This window comes from Hemitrygon akajei, unplaced genomic scaffold (assembly GCF_048418815.1).
Source record: "Hemitrygon akajei unplaced genomic scaffold, sHemAka1.3 Scf000054, whole genome shotgun sequence".
Taxonomy (NCBI): domain Eukaryota; kingdom Metazoa; phylum Chordata; class Chondrichthyes; order Myliobatiformes; family Dasyatidae; genus Hemitrygon; species Hemitrygon akajei.
In genome coordinates, this window is record NW_027331940.1 from 6,685,617 (window position 1) to 6,706,893 (window position 21,277).

General features: G+C 44.0%; 1 protein-coding gene across 1 annotated transcript in view; it reads left to right on the top strand.

Moving 5' to 3' along the window:
- LOC140721363 (uncharacterized) overlaps nt 1-20,506 on the top strand; it is a 41,170-nt gene extending 20,664 nt beyond the window's left edge. The window contains exons 4-13 of the mRNA XM_073036202.1: nt 515-745; nt 2,411-2,464; nt 7,964-8,130; nt 13,963-14,134; nt 14,233-14,298; nt 15,289-15,462; nt 16,675-17,041; nt 19,833-19,919; nt 20,075-20,242; nt 20,406-20,506. Of these exons, the coding sequence (XP_072892303.1) occupies nt 515-745; nt 2,411-2,464; nt 7,964-8,130; nt 13,963-14,134; nt 14,233-14,298; nt 15,289-15,462; nt 16,675-17,041; nt 19,833-19,919; nt 20,075-20,242; nt 20,406-20,493 (1,574 nt within the window). The 3' untranslated portion in view covers nt 20,494-20,506. The remainder of the gene's footprint in view (nt 1-514; nt 746-2,410; nt 2,465-7,963; nt 8,131-13,962; nt 14,135-14,232; nt 14,299-15,288; nt 15,463-16,674; nt 17,042-19,832; nt 19,920-20,074; nt 20,243-20,405) is intronic.
- Nucleotides 20,507-21,277: the final 771 nt, after the last annotated feature.

Sequence of the window (21,277 nt, forward strand, 5' to 3'; positions counted from 1 at the left end):
GGATGAATGGTTTCAAGGCGGAATAACCAATACTTCCGTGCGGGAGCCCATTTGTTTGAGATGGAGTTTCATGAAAAAAAAAACACATTTCGAAAAGAGTTTCAAATAAGTACCGTGAAAAGTTCGTTTGAACTGCCAACTTTTCAGTTTTCGAATTCTTAGATTTTCATTCTTTGTACTTATCCCTATTTTTGTCTTCTACTCTTAAATAAGAAAATCTGATTCACAAGTAAAAGCGCTCAATGGAATTGATAAATAGTTCTGGATGTTGATGAATACGTTTTCAAGGCACGGTATAGGAGAGTCCGTATAGTTCGGCCGTCGATTAATCATGGCAGCCGCTTAGGTGGAACACCTTTTATGACAAAAACAGATTTTAAAAATAATTGAGATTTCCTTTGTTTATTTGGGACTCTGCCACTGTTACTTGGGACAGGAGAGTTTTGTCAAATAGATTCTAGTTAGCGTCAGTCTCGTGCTGCTTTGCTCATTAACCTGAATTTGCATTTTGCAGGCAGTAAAGCAACTGAAATGGGAGGAGTATACGCCTGCATTAAATCCCAGCCTGGAGGCTTGTCGGATGCTGAAGCTGATCATGCCACAAAGTCGAGTGACAGTGAACTAACACATGATCTGGATCCTGATCAATTCCAGGGAGATCCACAGGCAGGAGCCACTTCTCGTGAAGAGATTGCTTTTGACAGAACTATTTCGCAACCGTCTGGAAACTTTGAACATGGAGCAGGTCAGTAGGTTGCAAATAGTGGCAAATGAGCTATTGAGTACCTTGTCAAAGATAAGTCTCTGACTAATGCTTCAATTGGTGAGAAAATAGAATACTGTGTGAGCCTATTAATCAGAGGATCAATCATCTGCAGAACCATCTGTTACTAAATTTAGCGGGTGCTACATTTATACCATGCAATGCATTTCTTCCTCCCTTCACTCTTTCATACAGCACGGTCCAACAGGTTTGTGCCAGGATGTACGAGTGACTAATTAACATCCTGGACCAAAAATATTTGGTATCTGGGAGGAGACTGGAAACCCATGTCGTTACGGGAAGAAAGAACTGAGTCCTCCAGAGCAGCCGGATTCGAACGCAGGTCACTGGCGCGATAAAACTTTATGCTCTCCGCTATGCCACCATGCCACCCAAAAGTAAAATCCTAACCTATCCGAACTTTCCATGTAACTCAAAACCTCAAGTCCAGGCAACAGCCTTTTAAATTTCCTCTGCACTCTTTCAATCATATGGATATCTGTCCGGTAGGTAGGTGAACAGAACTGCACACACTGTTCCCAATTAGGATTCGCCATGGATTTCCAGCGACATTCAGAACGTGGTGTGCAATTTCATGCAGACCGGGGGCCTAACGCCGGAATAAAAGACAACTTCAAAATATGCTTCAATGTGCCTGCACATCATCACTGGGTAACTGTAATCTGCCCTTTTTATTTCTGTTTTTTTAATCGTCTTTTTTTCCTGCTAAATGTTGGATAAAGCTAAAATTTGTATATTTTCTTTCTTGTAATTATATGCATTGTACGATCTTTTTTGTTTGCCGACGGCTAATTGCATAGAGAGGTATTTACACAATATTCAAACAGATCGCTGTTCGGGTGGGCGAGACAGCCCAAACTCCTTGTTAGGTAGGACCCAAGTCACATCTATCTAGACCTACAGAAGTCGAGTTTCCCGTAGCTGAAGGCAGAGATTTTAAGTACAAGTTGCGCTCGTTTCTGTGGAGTGATGGGAAGATATGATATGATACGTGGAATGAAGTTATCAGCAGTTGAATGGAAGTCCTGAAGTCAGAAAATCTATTGGTCCGGTCAGTCCATTACCTACAACCTCTGGAAGATACATTTGGCACTACTGAAAGCGCAGCCAATTTTAGGATGAATCTTAAGCACATTTTCTAGGAGGAAGGAGAGAGGTCGTCTTGCTATATTTTGAGGTTGGAGAAGCTGCTGCACTAATTCTGCCACAAAGGGGGCATTCAACACTCGAGAGAAATTGCTTGAGGATGGAGCAAGATGTGAAGGGCGTGTTGTCACATCACGTGATCGCTCTACATATTTGAATGACCCACAAGAAGCGCCCTCCTCCATCTTTGACCGAGTTAACAGAGACGTTAGAGAGGAGTAAAACGCATTGGAGGAGCGGGAAGCCTCCGTCAGCTGGGCACATTCCTCTGTTGCTGAAGTGACCCCTGATGCCACACAAGCAGGGGTTTTTCACGATGTGAAAGATCTGAGGGCCGAGGTATTTCGGATGATATCGGTTTGTGCTGCCACCAGGCATGACAAGACCAATAAGAAGCGGGGCCACTGGTGACGTAAAAACGACAGGTTCTACTGAACGTGGATCCTTGACCAGGAAAGTAACCGTTATTTTCCGTAACAGGTGTGGAGAACATGGACTTTTCAAGCGGGAGTGTGAAGGACAGGAAAATCTTCGGTAAGAAAATCAGCAGTTAATCAAACAGCGAAAAAAAGAGGTAAAACTACAGGGGGACAGTAAAGGAACGGGCTGACATTTCGGGGAGGATGCATTCTTATCATTGTGTACAAACACTACTCTTGAAGGTTTAGCGGGACCAAGCTCTGCTGTCTCCATCCGGAATGAAGGTGTTTCTGCTGGAGCCATACATGACCTAAGTTCGCAAATTAGTTTGCTTTATTAATCCTTTAAAAACCGGTATTGAATACATTTACTATTTACCCCACTCAGTGATCTTCAGATTAGCAGACTTAGTACTGATGCGTACACATACAATAGTGACATGGCGTTGCCGATGGAGCTTACGGAAGCAGTTGTTGGAAACATCAGCACCATTTACAAATGAATTGGAGGTCCTGACATTGCGAAATTCCTTTGAAAATTCTGTTGTTGATGATGGTATGCTTAATTTCAAATTCATGACGACACGACTATTTTTGATGGTGGGTGGGAGGAGATTGTAACGCCCTGGTTAAGATTTTTACTGCTTTGCTGTGGATATTTCATTTCAGCGGTCCTGCAAGAGCAGTCTGTTCTGCTTTCAGCCTCTTTGCGGTTGTGCTGAGATGAAGGGCTTTGTTGTTCAGCTTTGCAATACTGCGTCAGCCAATCATGATGGTGGAATTGGGAGAAGATTGTAGAGAACGCTGGGCGGTGATGGATTTTGTGACCTACTCTGGTGTGTATTGAGCTCTATTCGGTGGGAGCTGAGAGAAGACAGAAGGGAAGATGGCTGAGGATGCCGTCCCAGTTGTACAAGCTGCTTAGTGCAGATGAATGCCTCCAAGGAGGAAGGACCAGGGCTCCCGTGTGGGAGTCCGTTTCTTCGAGTTGGATTTTGAGCGACAGTCTGAAATCGTTGTGTACTTTCCCGCAGTTCTAGGGTCCAGCGCGTGAATTAAAGGCAGCTTTAAGATAGGCTCCAAGTTATGTGCACATTTTCACTCGGTTAACAGTAATAGACACTGTTTCTTGTCCCTTTTTTCCTACGAACTATTCGATAGAGCTGGCATTTGTAAATGTACTTTCTTCCTAATTCTATGCAGTCGACGATCTTACCGACGATTAATTACATGGGGGAAGTAGTTAAACAGTATTTCCACAGATAGGGTTTGCTGGGACCCAAGACCTGTCTACCCTAGCCTTATTGAGCTTTGAAAGGTGATATTCTCACCGCTGTGTCTGGTGCCTGGTATTAGACTGCTAACAACCGTATCCTTACAGACGAATGGTGAAAATAGGTTTCATATCCGAACAAAAATCTTTTGGTATCATTTTTATATTATTAATCATAGGTCAGAGTGTTATATGATAGATTTGATTTCTTTGTGGCGAAAATTTTGGATGATAAAGTGAAAGAGCAGGTAGAGCTGAGAAGGTGGCAATTTGCAATAAGATCATCAGACCATAATACAAAGAAGCAGAATAAGGCCATCTGGCCCATTAACTCAGTTCCAACATTCAATCATGGCTGATCCTTTTTTCCCTCCTCAACCCCAGGTCTCGGGATTCTTCCTGTAAACTTGATACCATGTCCAATCAAAAACCTATCTATCTTTGTCTTAAATTAACCGAAAGACCTGGCCTCCACAGCTACATACAACAACAAATGCCACAAATTCACCACCCATTTGCTAACGAAATTTATCCACTTCTCTGTTTCGAAAGGGCGCCCCTCTATCCCGAGGCTGTGCCCTCTCTTACCATGGGAAACATCCTTTCCACATCTACTCATTCGAGGCTTTTCAATATTCGAAATGTTTCAATGAGTTCCTACTTCATCCTTCTGAACTCCAGAGAGTGCAGAGCCAGAGCCATCAAAGGCTCTTCACTTTCGTTCCGGGGATCATCTTTGTAAACCTCCTCTGGAACCTCTCCAATGCCAGCACATCTTTTCTGGGATGAAGGACCCAAATGTGTTAACAGTACTCAAGGTGAGGCCTGACCAGTGCCTGATAAAGCCTCAGCATCATATCCTTGCTCTTGTATTCAAGGCCTCGTGAAATGAATGCTAACATGGCATTTCTCTTTCTCACCACCGTGTCGACCTGAACGTTAGCCTTTAGGGTGTTCTGCACAAGGCCTCCCAAGTCTCAGATTTTTGGATTATTCCCCCTTTAGAAAATAGTCAGCACATTTATGTCTATTACCAACGTACATGACCATGCATTTTCCAATATTCTATTTCATTTGCCACTTTCTTGCCAATTCTCCTAATCTGACTACGTCCTTCTGAATCCTACCTGTTTCCTCAACATACCTGGCCCTGCACCAATCTTCCTATCATCTGCGCACTTGGCAACAAAACCATCATCTAAATCATTTATATACAGTTTTAAAAGAAGTTTTCCCAACACCGACCCCTGCGAAACATCAGTAGTTACTGGCAGCTAGCAGAAAAAGGTACTTATATTCCCACTCATTGCCTCCAACCAAACTAGGTTAGTCCCTATCCTGCAATGCCATGGGCTCTTAACTTGGTAGGCAGCCTCATGTGTGACACTTTGTCAAAGGCTTTCTGAAAGTCCAAATATACAACATCCACTGCATCTTCTTTATGAAAGCTACTAGTAAACTCCTGTAAGAATTCCAACAGGATCGTCAGGCCGCATTTTCCCTGAAGGAAACAATGCTGACTTAATACTATCTTCCCCTGTGTCACTAAATACTCCATCAGCTCATCCTTGACAATTAACTCTAACGTATTTCCAACCACTGAGGCCAGGATAACTGGTTTATAATTTCCTTCTTGCTGCCTTCCTCCTTTCATAAAGAGTGAAGTGTCATTTGCAATTTTCCAGTCCTTTGGCACCACCATGCCAGAGTCCAATGATTTTTGAAAGACGATCTCTAATGCTACCACAATTTCTAGTGCTACCTCTTTCAGGACATTAGAGTGCAGTTCACTAGTGACTTGTGTACCTTTAGATCTTTCAGCATTTTGAACAACTTCTCTCTTGTAATAGTAACTGTACCCACTTCTCTTCCTTCACACGCTACAACATCAGGCATACTGCTAGTGTCTTCCATAGTGAAGGCTGATGCAAAATACTCATTTAGTTCATCCGCAATTTCCTTGGCCCCCGTTATTATTTCTCTTGCCTCATTTTCTACCTCTCTCATACCACTGTAATTCCCCTTACTCCACTGAAATACTGCTCCTCCGACTTTAGTTTCTCCCTATCAAATTTCAGGTTAAACTCAATCATATTGTGATCACTGGTTTCTAAGGGCTCTTTTACTTTAAGCTCCCTAATCTAATATGGTTCATTATGTATCACCCAATACAGTATAGCCGATCCCTTATTAGTCTCAAACTGTTCTGAAGAGCTTTCTCCGAGGCATTCAACAAACTCATTCTCTTTAGATCATTTTATTGTTATACTCCGTACAGTGAGATACCCCTTGTGTACTGCATTTGCTACCCTTTTTGATTCTGCATCCCTAATGTACTGATACTCAATCTATTGGCTAAAACTACGTCCCATCACCTGCCAGCCCTTCCTGACAGTCTGACGGCTTGCTATCTTTCCTTTTTACCCTCCGTCTTATCCTGAGACCATTCACCCAGGCTCCTACGATGCCAAATTAGTTTAAATCCTCCCCAACAGCTCTAAGAAATTTGTCCGCGAGAATATTCAGGTGCAACTTATCACTTTTGAACAGGTCATACTTCTCCGAGAGGAGATCCCAATTATCCAAGATTCTGAAGCCCTTCCGCCGGACCAATTTCTCAGCCGCGCATTTATCTGCCAAATCATCCTGTCTTTACCCTCAATGGCACGTGGCACAGGCGGCTATCCAGAAATTATTACCCAGGAGGTTCTGCTGCCCATCCTTCTACCTAGTTTTCAAAAAGCTCGTTTCAGGACCTCTTTGTTTTTCCTTCCAAGACATCTGGCTGATCTCCCTCCCTCTCCAAAATGTTGTGGGTATGATCTCAGACGTCCCTGACCTTGGCACTGGTAGGCAACATATGATCCGGATGTCCCGTTGACGTCCACAGAATCTCCCGTCTGTACCACTCACTATTGAGACCCCTATCACTGCCGCTTTCTTCAACTCTCGCTTTCCCTTCTGCACCACGGACCCATACTTAGTTCCTGTAATCTGGTCGCTGTGATATGCCCCCGGGAGGTCATCCCCCACAAAAATATTCAAAGCGGCATACTTTTTTTTGAGGGGAATGACCTCTGCTGTATTCTGCTCTAACTGCCTTTTTACATTTCAGTTCCTCCTCACAGTCACCCAGCTACTCGCGTCTTACCATCTTGGGGTGTCGGGGTGATTGTTTCCCTGTAAACTCGGATCAATCATCTCCCACTCGAATGTCATCCAGGTGCTGCTACCGGATGCATTTCACGGAGATGCACGCATAAAGAACACACGACCGCCATTTACTATACCAGGCACAGTAAGAGATAAACAACAACAAAAAAAGAAAATCTGCAGAAACGTACCCAGAGCCAACTCCACTTCCGAGCTGAAGCCTTTGAGTCAAAGTCTGACGCTTCTACTCTCGCCACAAACCTACTCCCAACAAGCGCCGCCCCGCCTATCCCTTCTATACATTTATTTAGTTTGCAGTGCTCTGCTCCCGCCGCTGATAGGGCCTCTTCAATGGTGAAACGCCCGCGAAACTCTCCCTTTAAATAAGCGTAGCCAACCTGTGAGAAACGTCTTCCCAGTGCCTTGCTCCTACCTTTGTTAGCGCCTCTGCAATGGTCAAACGCCTGCGAAGCTCTCAGAGAGACGGTAGGTACAATTAATTCGGGCAAATATGAGAGGTTGCTCTTTGGGAGGTCACGTTCGCGAGTGATATGCACAGTGAATGCTGGGAACGTTAAGAAGATTGATGTACGGACGTCTGTTGTGATGGATGTGCAAATCTAAGAGTGCTAGCTAAGAGTTGAGGTGTGAGAATGTATTTTTGAAAGTGGTGCTGTAACTGGATGCAGTTTGGTTAAGAGACTATCTCAGTATTGTGCACAAATCTTGTAGCCACATCACGAGAATGATGTGAAGGTTCTGGCGAGGGTGCAGATGAGTTTCACCACGATTACAGAATATACTCGGATCCGGGAGAGGATTGTTTTCTCTGGAGCCTCGATCAAAGAGAATTCATACATTTATGAGAGGCATAGCACAGTTCGGTAGTCTGTGACTCGGGGCAAATATCAAACACTAGAGTGAATAGGTTTAAGATTAGAGGGTAAAGTTTAAAAGGGATTTAGGATGCATGTTTTCCACAGAGAGTGATCGGTGTCTGGAATGAGCTACCGAGGGAGGGACTGGAAACAGATACTCAGCAGCATCTGAGAGGCGTTTGAACTCATGAGTAGGCCGGGAACGAAGGGATATTCACCATGTTCCAGAAGATGGGATTGGTTTAAATTGGCATCGTGTCCGCATACGCATGGTACACTCTACTATTTTATGTTCTATGACTGACTACAGATCTGAACTCCGCTATCTCCGCCTTCCTGTCAAGTTGTGAGGATCAACAACTGTTGCGGTTGACGAGATTCTACAAGGAGCGACTGGAGCAGGCGATTGAGGAGGGTGTGGAGGGAGTCGGCTTCATGTTAATGGACGAGGATCACTTCACCGGGCCAGGGTATCACGTAAGTGGTTGGAACATAGACTGAGTGTAGATGCTACTGAATCAAGCACAGACCGACAGAACCGGTGTAACGGCACCTCTGGGTTATGAACATCCTGACATGCTTGTGGTCAACATCATGAAAACGTTTTCCTATGTTGAAGCCCTGAACCTTTATTCACCAATACAATCCTCTCTACAGTTTTCTTTCTTTTTAAATCATTTTACTAATTTTCAAACATAGGCATAATAACAATAGTAATACAGAGAGATTGGGAATATATAGATAATAAACAGCATATACAACTATAAGCTATAGAGAACACAAATGTATTAAGCCTCCCAAAATCTTGATATAGTTAATATAATGGAAAAATATGCAAAAAAGAAAAAAAACCCAAATTAAAAATGAAAAAAAGCTAAACCAATCAAACCTAAACTAAATAAAGCTGCGCTATTATATTACAACAGATATAATCAATAATGTCAATAAATCCTCTCCGCTATCCAAATATTTAAGGATAATGAAAAGGATTCGGAAAAGGTCAAATTACATCATATGAAAGTGTTGAATAAATAGTCTCCAAATTTCTTCGAATTTCACCGAAGGGTCAACAATGACCCTTCTGAGTCTTTTTTTTTCTAGATTTAGACAAGATATAGTTTGGGGAAACCGTTGGAATGTAGTGGGAGGATTAATCTCATTCCAATTCAATAAAATGAATCTTCTGGCCATTAATGTAACAAATGCAATCACCCGACGCGTTGAAGCGGATAAATAACTATTTTCCACCATTGATAAGCCAAAAATTGCGGTAACAGGATGGGATGTAAGTCAATATTCAAAACAGTTGAAATAATATCAAAAATATCTTTCTAACATTTCTCCGAATAAGAACAAGACCAAAACAGATGAGTCAAAGAGATTACTTCCGAATGACATCTATCACAGATAGGATTTATGTGGTAGTAAAAACGAGCGAGCTTGTCTTTAGACATGTGGGTCTTATGCACCACCTTGAATCGTATCAGCGCATGTTTAGCACAAATTGAGGAAGAGTTAACGAATTGAAAATTTTTCTCCCATTTCTCAGTGGGTAATGAAAGTTGAAGTTCTTTTTCTCATTTATTCTTAATTTTATCTGATATACCTGACTGTATTTTCATAATCATATCATAACTAGTTGGTATTAAGCCCCTCCGATAAGGGTTAAACCTATTTTTTTCGTGATATCAGTTGGATATGAATTTGGAAAAGTCTGTAACATATTATTCAGAATATTTCTAATCTGTAAGTATCTAAAAAATTGTGACCTAGTTAAATTATATTTATTAGACAACTGTTCCGAAGAGATGAAACAGTTATCCAAGAATAAGTCATGAGAACATATTACACCCTTCATTTTCCACCTCAAAAAGGCTTGATCCATAACAGAGCGTTGTAAAAAGAAATTAGATATAATAGTGCTTGAAAGCATAAATTTATTCAAGCCAAAAAAATTACGAAATTGAAACCATGTCCGTAATGTATATTTGATCATTGGATTAACCATTTGTTTACTCTATTTAGAAAGGGCAAAGGGAAGCGAGGTCCCTACGATAGAAACCAGTAAGAACCCTTGTACAGATTTACATTCAAAGTTTACCCATTGTGGACTTTGAATTACATCCAAGTCCTCTGTCCAAAATATTAAATATCTAATATTAATTGCCCAGCAATAAAATCTTAAAATCGGCAATGCCAAACTGCTGTCCTTTTCAGACTTCTGTAAAGATTTTTTACTTAACCTAGGATTTTTATTCTGCCATATATATGAAGAAATTTTTGAGTCAACGATATCGAAAAAGGATTTAGAAATAAAAATTGGTAGCGCTTGAAATAAATATAAAAATTTAGGTAAAACGATCATCTTATTAGCATTCTACACACAAAATGCTGGTGGAACGCAGCAGGCCAGGCAGCATCTATCGGAAGAAGCGTTGTCGACATTTCGGGCCGAGACACTTCGTCAGGACTAACTGAGAGGAAAGATAGTAAGAGATTTGAAAGTAGGATGGGGAGGGGAAAATGCGAAATGATAGGACAAGACCGGCGGGGGTGGGGTGAAGCCGAGAGCCAGAAAGGTGATTGGCAAAGGGGCTACAGAGCTGGAGAAGGGAAAGGATCATGAGACGGGATGTCTAGGGAGAAATAAAGGGAGATGGAGAACAGGCACAGTGATGGGCAGAGGGAGAGAGAGAAAAAACAGCTAAATATATCAGGGATGGGGTAAGAAGGGGAGGAGGGGCATTAACGGAAGTTAGAGAAGTCAGTGTTCATGCCATCAGGTTGGAGGCTACCCAGCCGGCATATAAGGTGTTGTTCATCCAAGCTGAGTTTGGACTCATTTTGACAGTAGAGGAGGCCATGGATAGACATATCAGAATGGGAATGGGACGTGGAATTAAAATGTGTGGCCACTGGGAGATCCTGCTTTCTCTGGCAGACCGAGCATAGGTGTTCAGCAAAACGGTGTCCCAGTCTGGGTCGGGTCTCACCAATATATAAAAGGCCACACCGGGAGCACCGGACGCAGTATACCACACCAGCCGACTCACAGGTGAAGTGTCACCTCACCTGGAAGGACTATCTGGGGCCCTGAATGGTGGTGAGGGATGAACTGTATGGACAGCTGTATCTTAATAACATTGATTCGATCAATCAATGACAAAGACAATGGGGACGCTTTAGTAAATAATTGCTTAGCCTGATCAACTAAAGGTAAAAAATTAACCTTGAATAAATCCTTATGCTTCTTAGTAATTTTAACATCCAAATGAGTAAAATTGTCTGTGACCAATTTAAATGGTAAATGTTTATAAATTGGAATTTGCATGTTTAATGGAAATAGTTCACTCTTATTAAGATTCAGTTTGTAGCCTGAAATGCTACCAAACTGAGCAAGGAGAGATTAAACTGCAGGACTGTTTTTATCAGGATTGGAAATATATCGCAACAATTCACCTGCATATAGAGATAGCTTGTATGTCTCATTTCCACGGGTAATACCAAAATGTCGGGTGAATCATGAATTGCAATAGCTAAAGGTTCCAAAGCAATATCAAATAATAAAGGGCTAAGAGGACAGCCTTGCCTAGTACCACAAAACAACTGAAAAAAATGATATCTTTGATTATTGATAAATACCGAAGCGAAAGAGGTATAGTATATCAATTTAATCCAAGATATAAATTTCGGACTAAAATTAAAATTCTCTTGCGAACTAGACTAAGGCTCAAAGAGTATATCAGCAATATAAACCCCTTTAGTGTAGGTATAAGTAAGACATTTAAGAGTGATTACGGGTAAAATAAATAAAAGAAATGGAGCAAAGCCAAAGTGTGCCTCACGCCATGAGCACCTCCTCGAGATCGCCCCTCTACAATTTTCTGAACACATTCACTTTTCGGCAGGTTAGGATACAGGCAATGATTGACACGTGACTTTAATAATGTGAATCTTGACGGACATTGCAAGTGGACAGGGAACCACTTTACACCACTCAGTCTGACATCATATCATGTTCCCAATGTTCGACCTTAATGACCATTCACCAATCTGTGTTCTGCTGATGACCCACGGGTTTCCCACAAATCAGATATATAGTGACCTATTTCTCAACTCATTTCCCGAGTCTACCTTCAATCGCATCGTCAGTTGAACAGGCAGTACTGAATATCGTCTACTGACCATCTTGTATTTGATCAACTATCTCAACATGCCTCATAGTTCAGTAACCTTCTCTTCCTTGTATCTGTTCCATTTGGAGTTTGTAACTACCACAACAATTTAGTTAACCAAGATAATGACAACATAATACAATTAAAAGTAATCCAAGCATCTGCAGCTAACAAAAAATTACCAAGAAACACCTTTTTAATGGTCGTCGTTTTATTGGGACACATTCACATATTTTAGTGAAGAGCGACACATTATCCCAAACCCCAACACTCCACACGAGGCAGCTGACAATTTCAATCCAAACTTCCTTCTTTGCATTACTACCCTTTGACTTTGGTCTTTCACACATTCATAAACGCACTGAAATTGCGCCGCTCCTCACTGCAAGTTCCCAGCTTTGGCTGGCTCTGGACCCCTCACGGAGCCCGGCAGTGAAGTGTGAATTTGCTGCAGTTCACCAGTTATTACCCAGGGGAAAATCAACAGTGACCAGTCATAGTTTGACCTAGCCATAGTCATCGAACTCTAAAGCACAGCAAGAGGCTCTTGGACGATCAAGTCTACACTGAGTTATTATATGCCTAGTCCCATTGACCTGCACAGCGGTGAGAGACATCCATACCCCTCCCATTCATGTACTTATCCATGGTGTTTTTAATGTTCAAATCGAATGCACATATACCACTTCCGATGACAGAAAGTTCCATACACTCAGCAGCCTCTGAATGATGAAGTCTCTCCCCCCCCATATTCCCGTTCACCTTTCATACTTAACATATGACCTCAAATTCTGATGTCACCCAACCTCAGTAATAGACACCTGTTCGCATCTACCCTATCTATACCTTGTATGAACTCGTATACATCTATCACATATCTCCTGGTGCTCCTGCACTCTATAACAGTCCTAACCTGTTCAAACGTTCCCTATATCTCAGGCCTTCAAGTCTTGGGAACATCTTGTAAATTTTTCTGCACTCGTTCAATCTTACTGCTATCCTTTCGAGAGGTAAGTGAACATATTGCTTCAAATTAGCCGGGCAACCCTTTCCAAAAGGGTATCAGTTCTCCTCCAATTCGAGTGTAAAACGATCATGTCTGTCCAGGTCCCACTTTCCTTGGAAGAGATCCAATTATCCAAACATCTGAAGACATCCATCATAAATCATCTCATCAGTTAGATGTTACACTGTATTATCGCCCAATTTCCGGCCTCACTAGCACGTGGTACGGGTCGCGATCCCGAGTTCACAGCCCTGGGGGTCCTGCCCTTTAGTTTATAATCCAACTCCATGAACTCAATTTGCAGGAGCTCATCACCCTTCCTACTCTTGCCATAGGTATCGACGTGGACCAGGACCTCTGACTGCTCACCCTGTCCTCAAGAATATTTCAGACTCGATGCGAGTTATCTCTGAACTTGGCAACGCACCATCCAGTAATCTTGTGCTCTTCAACAGGATCTCCTGTCTGTTATTCTAAACATTGAATTTGCAGCTCACTCTTCTCACCCTTTCTGAGTCACAAAATCAACCTCAGTGCCAGAAACATAACGTCTGCATCTCATACCCCACAACTGTAAGGTTGTTATAGAGGAGTTTCCTGCAGTGGCTGTCATTTGATTTCCCCCTCCTGACGGTTACCCAGTTACCTGTGTCCTGCGCCTTGGGTATAGCCTGTCAGTCAACCTCTCAGCCTCTCGAGTGATCCCGGGTTCATCCAGCTCCAGTTCCAATTCCTGAGCACAGTCTGTAAGAAGCTGCATCTGGTTGCATTTCCTAAAGGTGCAGTTGTCGAGGACACTGGAGGTCTCCCTGTCTTGCCGCACCCTGTAGGAAGAGCATTCCACTATGCTGCCTGGCATTCCCATTGTTTTAATCGTGAAAAATAGGTAACACATTACCCCAAGTCTAACTAAAGCCTCAGCCTCTCCTCACGGAACCCTCTCTGATACAATGCCTCAACCCTGCACTCTATCCTTGGCTCACTCACAATGTGTCTTCCTCACCTAACCCTTGCCAGGTGGATAATTAGTGATCTGTGGCGTGCAGAGTGTGCTGGGTCAGTCCATGTTCAGTGTAGATTTGAACCCATCCCTCCGCTCCTCAATATATTCCCCATTGTTCATTACAGAGCGTGACTGAGCTCGCGGAGAAGGGAAACCGATCGGGCGCTTCCAAACTCCTCATGGATCTGGTGATGGAGAAGGGCTCCGGGGCCCGGAGGGTGATGTGGGAATCCTTTGTGAAACTACATCACCATTTACCGAAGCTGAGCAGAATATTGAATGAAATACTGGAACATGGTACGGTGAACAATACACTGTGTGTTACAGATGTAAATGCTGATGAATTTACAGTATTACACAGAACAGACTTCATGAAGGTTAATCTGTTTGAACAGGTGACGGCCAGTTCGCCTACATGGACACTGAGCGGCGTTTATCTGAATTACCGACGCATCTGAAAGGTAAGCGATGGAACGGAAACCTTAAAGTCTTTATTTCACTCTGTGAGTCTGAATATGTGTGTTTAGAGCCCTGTTTAGAGACGGTCAGAGTCTGGGAGACAGGTTTTTGTTGCTGTGGCTGGAGGACAGGATTCAATTTGCATTTGTCACACCAACCGACACCTTCCCGGTCTCAGGATCTGTACTCAGAGACCTTATGAGTTTTAGAAACAAACATTCCTGTCATTTAGAGCGGAAGCCTCGGCGTTCTACTTCCCCTAGACCGAATATCCCGAGGTTTGACAAAACTGGTCCAAATCATTCCAGGTGGAATATCGAATTCCAGCATGTGAATTATTACACCTCTGTCCAACGTGTGGCCTAGATTTTACGGTTATTGCTCCGCCAGGGACCGGGGAATGGCCTGACTTTCTGTACCAGCTCGTCGGAGCAGTGGAGACTATAGAGATGTGCGGGAGCGTGTTACTTCGTGACTGGCTCAGACTGGAAAGGCAAACAGAAATTATGTTCCTTTTCTGTGGCTCAGTACCGACAGCTTAAACCTAAAGGAGTGTCAAGTACATCAGATCCATTATGAAAAAAGTAAAATTTTGTAGAGCAAGTAAATTGCAGACCCCCCACCCCCACCACCAACACCATTTTTAGCCTCTGAGTGTTGCAGTTCAGCAGAAGCTGAGCAGTGAAAGCAGTGAAACCATCCGCTCCACACAACACTCTCCTCTCCAGAATCACGTGTGCACTTGGTGCTTGCTGGAACACCGGGGAATCTGCAAACTACCAACAGAGGGGAGAGTGGAGCCTTTAACAGCGAATCTGAATCAGAGCAGACCTGTTTCTGGGTCGTCGTTCATTTTCAGATACTCTTATCTCTGATCTCCAAATTTCACCCAAACAATCCTGAAAACAAGTTTCTTTTTATTCGGATAAATATGTTGAGTGTTCTATGTTCTATAGATCAGGCATTGACTGTCGATTTCTGTCCATCCTAAGATGTTCGAAGGAAACACATGGAAGCTTTGCGGGAACAAACTGAAAAACTGAGAGTGAACCCGATCCTGAGGGAGAAGGTGAAGGTTTTTCAGCTGGTTGATCGATACGCTGAGCTCACGGTCATTTCTGCTGTTCGGCATCGCAGACTGGTGGAACATGAGCTGCTGGCAAGAGGCAGAGACCACGACGAATTGAGAGAAAAACATCTCCGCAGAAATCTGGAGAAAATCCGGTCTGATCAGTTATTCAAAACGAGTTTTGTTAAAAAATGGAAAAAATCTTTCTCTGGAAACAAAACCGGGATGTCTGCAGCAGTGGCCGGAGTCCCAGGGATCGGAAAAACAACAATGGTACAGAAGATTGTTTATGACTGGGCCACGGGGAAAATATACCAACAGTTCCAGTTTGTCTTCAGTTTCAAATTCCGCGATTTAAACGACATCAACTGCAGCATAAGCCTGAAAGAACTGATTCTGCATCAGTATCCCTACTTTGGGAATATCCTGAAAGAGATCTGGAAACACACAAGAGGATTGCTGTTCGTATTCGATGGTTTGGATGAATTCAAAGACAAAATCAATTTTGCTGATGGTCAGAGAGACACAGAATCACAGTCCACATGCACAGATCCTGAATTCAAGTGCAGGGTGTCTGACATTGTGTATAACTTAATCCAGCACAAGCTACTCCCAGGGTGTTCAGTGCTGGTGACCACCCGCCCCACTGTGTTACATTTATTGGAAAAGGCAGAGATCAGTGTCTGGGCTGAAATCCTGGGATTTGTTGGCGAGGAAAGGAAGGAATATTTCATCAGGTATTTCGAAGATCACACGGTGGCAGAAGCTGTTTTCAAACACGTGAAGGAGAACGAGATCCTGTACACCATGAGCTACAACCCTTCCTACTGCTGGATCCTCGCTCTGGCGCTGGGCCCCTTCTTCACACAAAGTGTCAGGAACCCGCAGCGAGTTCCCCAGACCATCACCCAACTGTACTCCTACTATATTTACAACATCCTGAAAAACCACGGCCGTGAGATTAAGAGCCCCCGTGATGTGTTACTCAGGGTTGGTCAGATGGCCTTCAGAGGAGTGTCCGAGAAGAAGATTGTGTTTACAGATGGAGATTTGATCAACTACAATCTGCAGCCTTCCCAGTTCCTATCCGGGTTCCTGATGGAGCTTTTGGAGAGAGAGGATTCTGCCCAGAGCGTGGTGTACACATTCCCACACCTCACCATCCAAGAATTTGTAGCTGCAGTCGCACAATTCCTGAATCCACATCCCGGGGATATCCTGAATATCCTCACTGAAGCCCACAACTCGGCAGATGGGCGATTTGAGGTGTTTCTCCGTTTTGTTGCTGGTCTTTCCAACCCAATGACAGCTCGGGGCCTGGAGGAGTTTCTCGATCCATTTCCTCATCAGATAACCTACCTGGTGATTAATTGGGTGAAGAAGGAGTTTAAGCGCCAGAGTGGAAATACAAGGAGTGAAGATGGTAAAAGGAGCCTCCTGAACACATTGCACTACCTGTTTGAGTCTCAGGATCATGAACTGGCTCAAGCCACACTGGGGTCAGTGGGAATACTCTCATTCAGTGGAATAACACTGACCCCGATTGACTGCAGGGTCCTGTCTCATGCTTTCGGACTCTGTGATACAATAAAACACCTCGACCTGTATCACTGCAACATTCAGTGTGAAGGAATCCAGCGGCTGGGACCCGGGCTGCACAAGTGCCAGGTCTTGGGGTAACTTGATTTATCTCTCACTCTGAACTGTGAAACTGTTCCATTGTGTCGTTTCATTATAAAGGAATATGGGTAAAACTGCAGTAAATCAGATTGTGAAGAATTATGACAAATGCCCAGGGGATCGGTCAGTAATTCCTCAAGGACGGGAGGGTTCTCTGGTTCCTTGTGAAGGGACGCTGAAGACATCAGATCAGTGAATAACGGCCATGAGTTTAATGTTAGTAAATCACAGGCATGGCCGTGTTTCTCGCTGCCTGTTACACCATTGACAATGCTTCTTCTCACTGTTACTAACACCCAGACTGACACTGACTACAGCAGGTGGGCCAGAGATTCACACCCCCTTCCCGGTGAGGGACAACAGACCGTCAGCAGACTGTCCCAGTGAGAAGAAAAGGAATGCCTCTGTGAGATTGTCCTCCCCTGCCCTTCCCCGTGTGTGTCTATTACCATCAGTCTACCTGTTGACTGTGCTCACTACCAGATACCCAGACCCCATGGGCACATCTCCTCTCCCGATTGTGAGCTTCAGTTCAGACACACCTCTCCCGAACAATCTCTTTCTCCATCCACTCATCTTGTGTGTTTATCTTGTCCCATCAGTTCGTCTGTGGGATCTTTCATTCTCATCCCCTTTCCTCCTGCAGGTTCTATTTTCCTATCCCTTTTCCTCAGGTGGGGACTTTCCCACCGTCTCCCATTGACATTTCCCAATTCACAAATCTTATTCAAGTTGTGGGACGTTTGTCCCATCCTTCAACCCTGATCCTTCCGACCCTTTCACGTCAGGAAAATTTTCCTCACCATCTGGGACTGAGCTGGAATTTGAGGAGTTCGCAGGGTCACACCAAATACCCTTTCCCATCTCTCTTCCTCCTGAGGGATTTCTCTTCCTCATCCCCCTTCACTCCTGTAGGATTTCTTCCCCAATCTTCTTCCTGCTGTAGGGATCTCTCATCCTCATTCCCCTTCGTCCTGTTCGATCGCTGTCCCCCAGCTCCCCTCCTGTAGGTTGTGGTAAATTGGATCATCAAATTTGCTGATGATACAAAGTTTAGAGGTGTAGTGGACAGTGAGGAATGTTTTGAAAGATTGCAGAGGTATTTGGACGAACTGGAAAAATGGGCTGAAAAATGGCAGATGGAGTTTAATACAGACAAGTGTGAGGTATTGCACTTTGGAAGGAAAAACCAAGGTAGAACATGCAAGGTAAATGGTAGGGCACTGAAAAGTGCAGTAGAACAGAGGGATCTGCGACGACAGACAGAAAATTCCCTAGAAGTAGCGTCACAGGTAGATAGGGTCGTAAAGAGAGCTTTTGTTACATTGGCCTTTATAAATCAAAGTATTGAGTATAAGAGTTGGATTGTTATGGTGAGGTTGTATACGACATTGATGAGGCCGAATTTAGAGTATTGTGTGCAGTTTTGGTCACCGAATTGCAGGAAGGATATTAATAAGGTTGAAAGAGTGCAGAGAAGGTTTACAAGGATGTTGCCGGGACATGAGAAACTGAGTTACAGAGAAAGGTTGAATAGGTTAGAACTTTATTCCCTGGAGCGTAGGAAAATGAGGGGTGATTTGATAGAGGTGTATAAAATTATGATGGGTATAGATAGAGTGAATGCAAGCAGGCTCTTTCCACTGAGGCTCGGGGAGAAAAAAAAATAGAGGTCATGGGTTAAGGGTGAAGCGGGAAATTTTAAAGGGAACGTTAGGTGGGGTTTCTTCACACAAAGAGTGGTGGGGATGTAGAATGAGCTGCCAGATGAAGTGGTAAATGCGGGCTCACTTTTAACATTTAAGAAAAATTTGGACAGGTACATGGATGAGAGGGGTTTGGAGGGATATGGTTCAGATGCAGGTCAGTGGGACTAAGCAGAAAAATGGTTCGTCACAAGAAGGGCCAAAAGGCCTGTTTCTGTGCTTTAATGTTCTATGTTTCTATGGTTCTATCTCACTTCCTCCTGTGGTTTATTGGTAATAAATCACAGGTATAGCCATGTTTCTCGCTGGCTCTGACAATGTTCCTTCTCATCTTTACTGACACCCAGAGTGACACTGACTGCAGCAGATGGGTCAGAGATTCACACCCCCTTCCCGGTGAGGGACAAGAGACTGTCAGCAGATTGTTCCAGTGAGAGGGAAACACCATGGGCGCATCTCCTCTTTTACAATCTAATTCTGCATCCCCTCGTCTTGTAGGATTCACGTTTCCTCTCAGAATCCTCCTGTCTAACCTCTCATCCCCATTGCCCTTCCTTTCACTACAATCTCTTCCCTATCCTCCTTCCTTCCATGGGATCTCTCTTCCATATCGCCCATCCTCCTTTGAGAACTCTCTTCCCCATCCCCTTCCTCTTGTGGGATCTCTCTTACCCATCTCCCTTCTTCCTGAGGGATTTCTCATCCCCATCCCCTTCCTGCTGCAGGATCTGTCTTCCCTATCCATTTTCCTCATGTGGGGTCTCTTCCACCATCTCTCATCGACATTTTTCCATTCACAACTCTTCCTCACAGTGGGAATTTCAACCCTTGAACTCTCCTCTTTCTAACCATCGGAGAATGGGACAGAATGTGTGGTGTTTACAGGTTCACACCAACATTCTAAATTACTGACATTCGGTGAATACCCTGGAGCTGGGCAGTGAGGGACATTGACAGTGATGGGAACTCCGATCAGTGATTTACTGAAGGGTTTAATGTTTCCTCAAGTATCCGAGTGAGAAATTTCCTCGGACCCACGGTTTGAATCACTTTGTTCAGCAATTTGTCCATTTGTGTTTAGACTTGGGATGAGTAAACTCGGAGATCAAGGAGTGAAACTGGTATCTGCGGCTCTGAGGAACCCGGAGTGTAAAATACAGAAACTGGGGTAAGCACCAATCTGTGGGAGATTGTGTTAACAGTCACTGGGTGTCTGACACTGAACATTAATATGATCATTAATTGCGTTACTTATAAACACTGTGGATTTGTACCGACTCCTGTCTCTTTGTGTCCTTCACCCTCACTCTCTCTCATCTCCAGGCTGGACAGTGTCGGTCTCACAGATTCTGGTGCCGAGGATCTTGTCTCCGCTCTCAGTACAAACACTTCACTGACGGAGCTGAACCTGAGTAAAAACTTTCTCTCAGACCGATCTGTCCCCGCTCTCCGCCACCTCATATTGAACCTTGGGAGTCTGGAGTGGTTCGGGTGAGTGCTTGTGTTAATGTTCAATGTGATAAACTATCAGCGCATCCGCAGGTTTTCTGGAGATAATTCTCAGTGACTGTTTTGGAAATATTAACTCTAGGCCCTGCTACTGACACTGCTGTGTAGTATGTTCATTTCATCTTTATTCTTTCATCTGTTTCAGACTGTGGAATAATCAGTTCAGTCGAACCGGGAGAAAGGAACTGAGATCTCTACAGGAACTCAGACATGGACTGAGCGTGGATCCGTGAACATCTGAATGTGTGAACATCCCCGCCCGCAGGATGGGGACATTTTGGCCGATTCCCCACCCTCCCCTTTAACTCCCTTCCTCCATTTTAATGGCCACTCTACAGGTTTAATGTCCAACGATTTTAACGGACCCCGTTTCCTGCCGAGCGAACTTTGACGTCAGAGCCGATCCCGCAGTGACGTACTTCAGCCTTCCGTTCAGCGCCGCTGTTCTGGCCCGTGTCCGGGTTCAAGAACTCCCCAAGTGGGACCACGGGGAATTACACAGACAAGACGAACTGGGACCAGAGCTCAGTCTAAAACACCAATGTTCCGGGGTGGGATTATCCCGGGAGAGAATCCTTTTGCTCCCTTTGCTGAGGACGGTGTATTGGGCCGTCTATCCGATATAATGATGTTAAATTGACAAATCCCTCTGCAGTGACCCTGGATCTGCAGCGATCCCGGACACGGCCCTGAAGTGTGATCTTATAATCATCGGTTCCGCGATGCAGAGTGACGGTGAGAAACGGGACTGATTATTCAACCGGTCACTCGTTGTCGCCGGTCAGTTAATTGTGTGTGACTGTGAGTGAGTCGGGAGCAGCTCAATTTTTCCCGCACGTCAGCAGCTCACACATTGTTTAATTTACATCTGTCATGATGAAATCAATAAACCGCTGTAACTTCCTGTCCTGGTGCCGGACTTCAGTCTCATTGGAGGAGAAACAGTGACCTAGGGTTACTGCTGCACACCCCCCCCCCTCCCCCCCCCCCCACACCCGGCGAACTACAATAATGGGT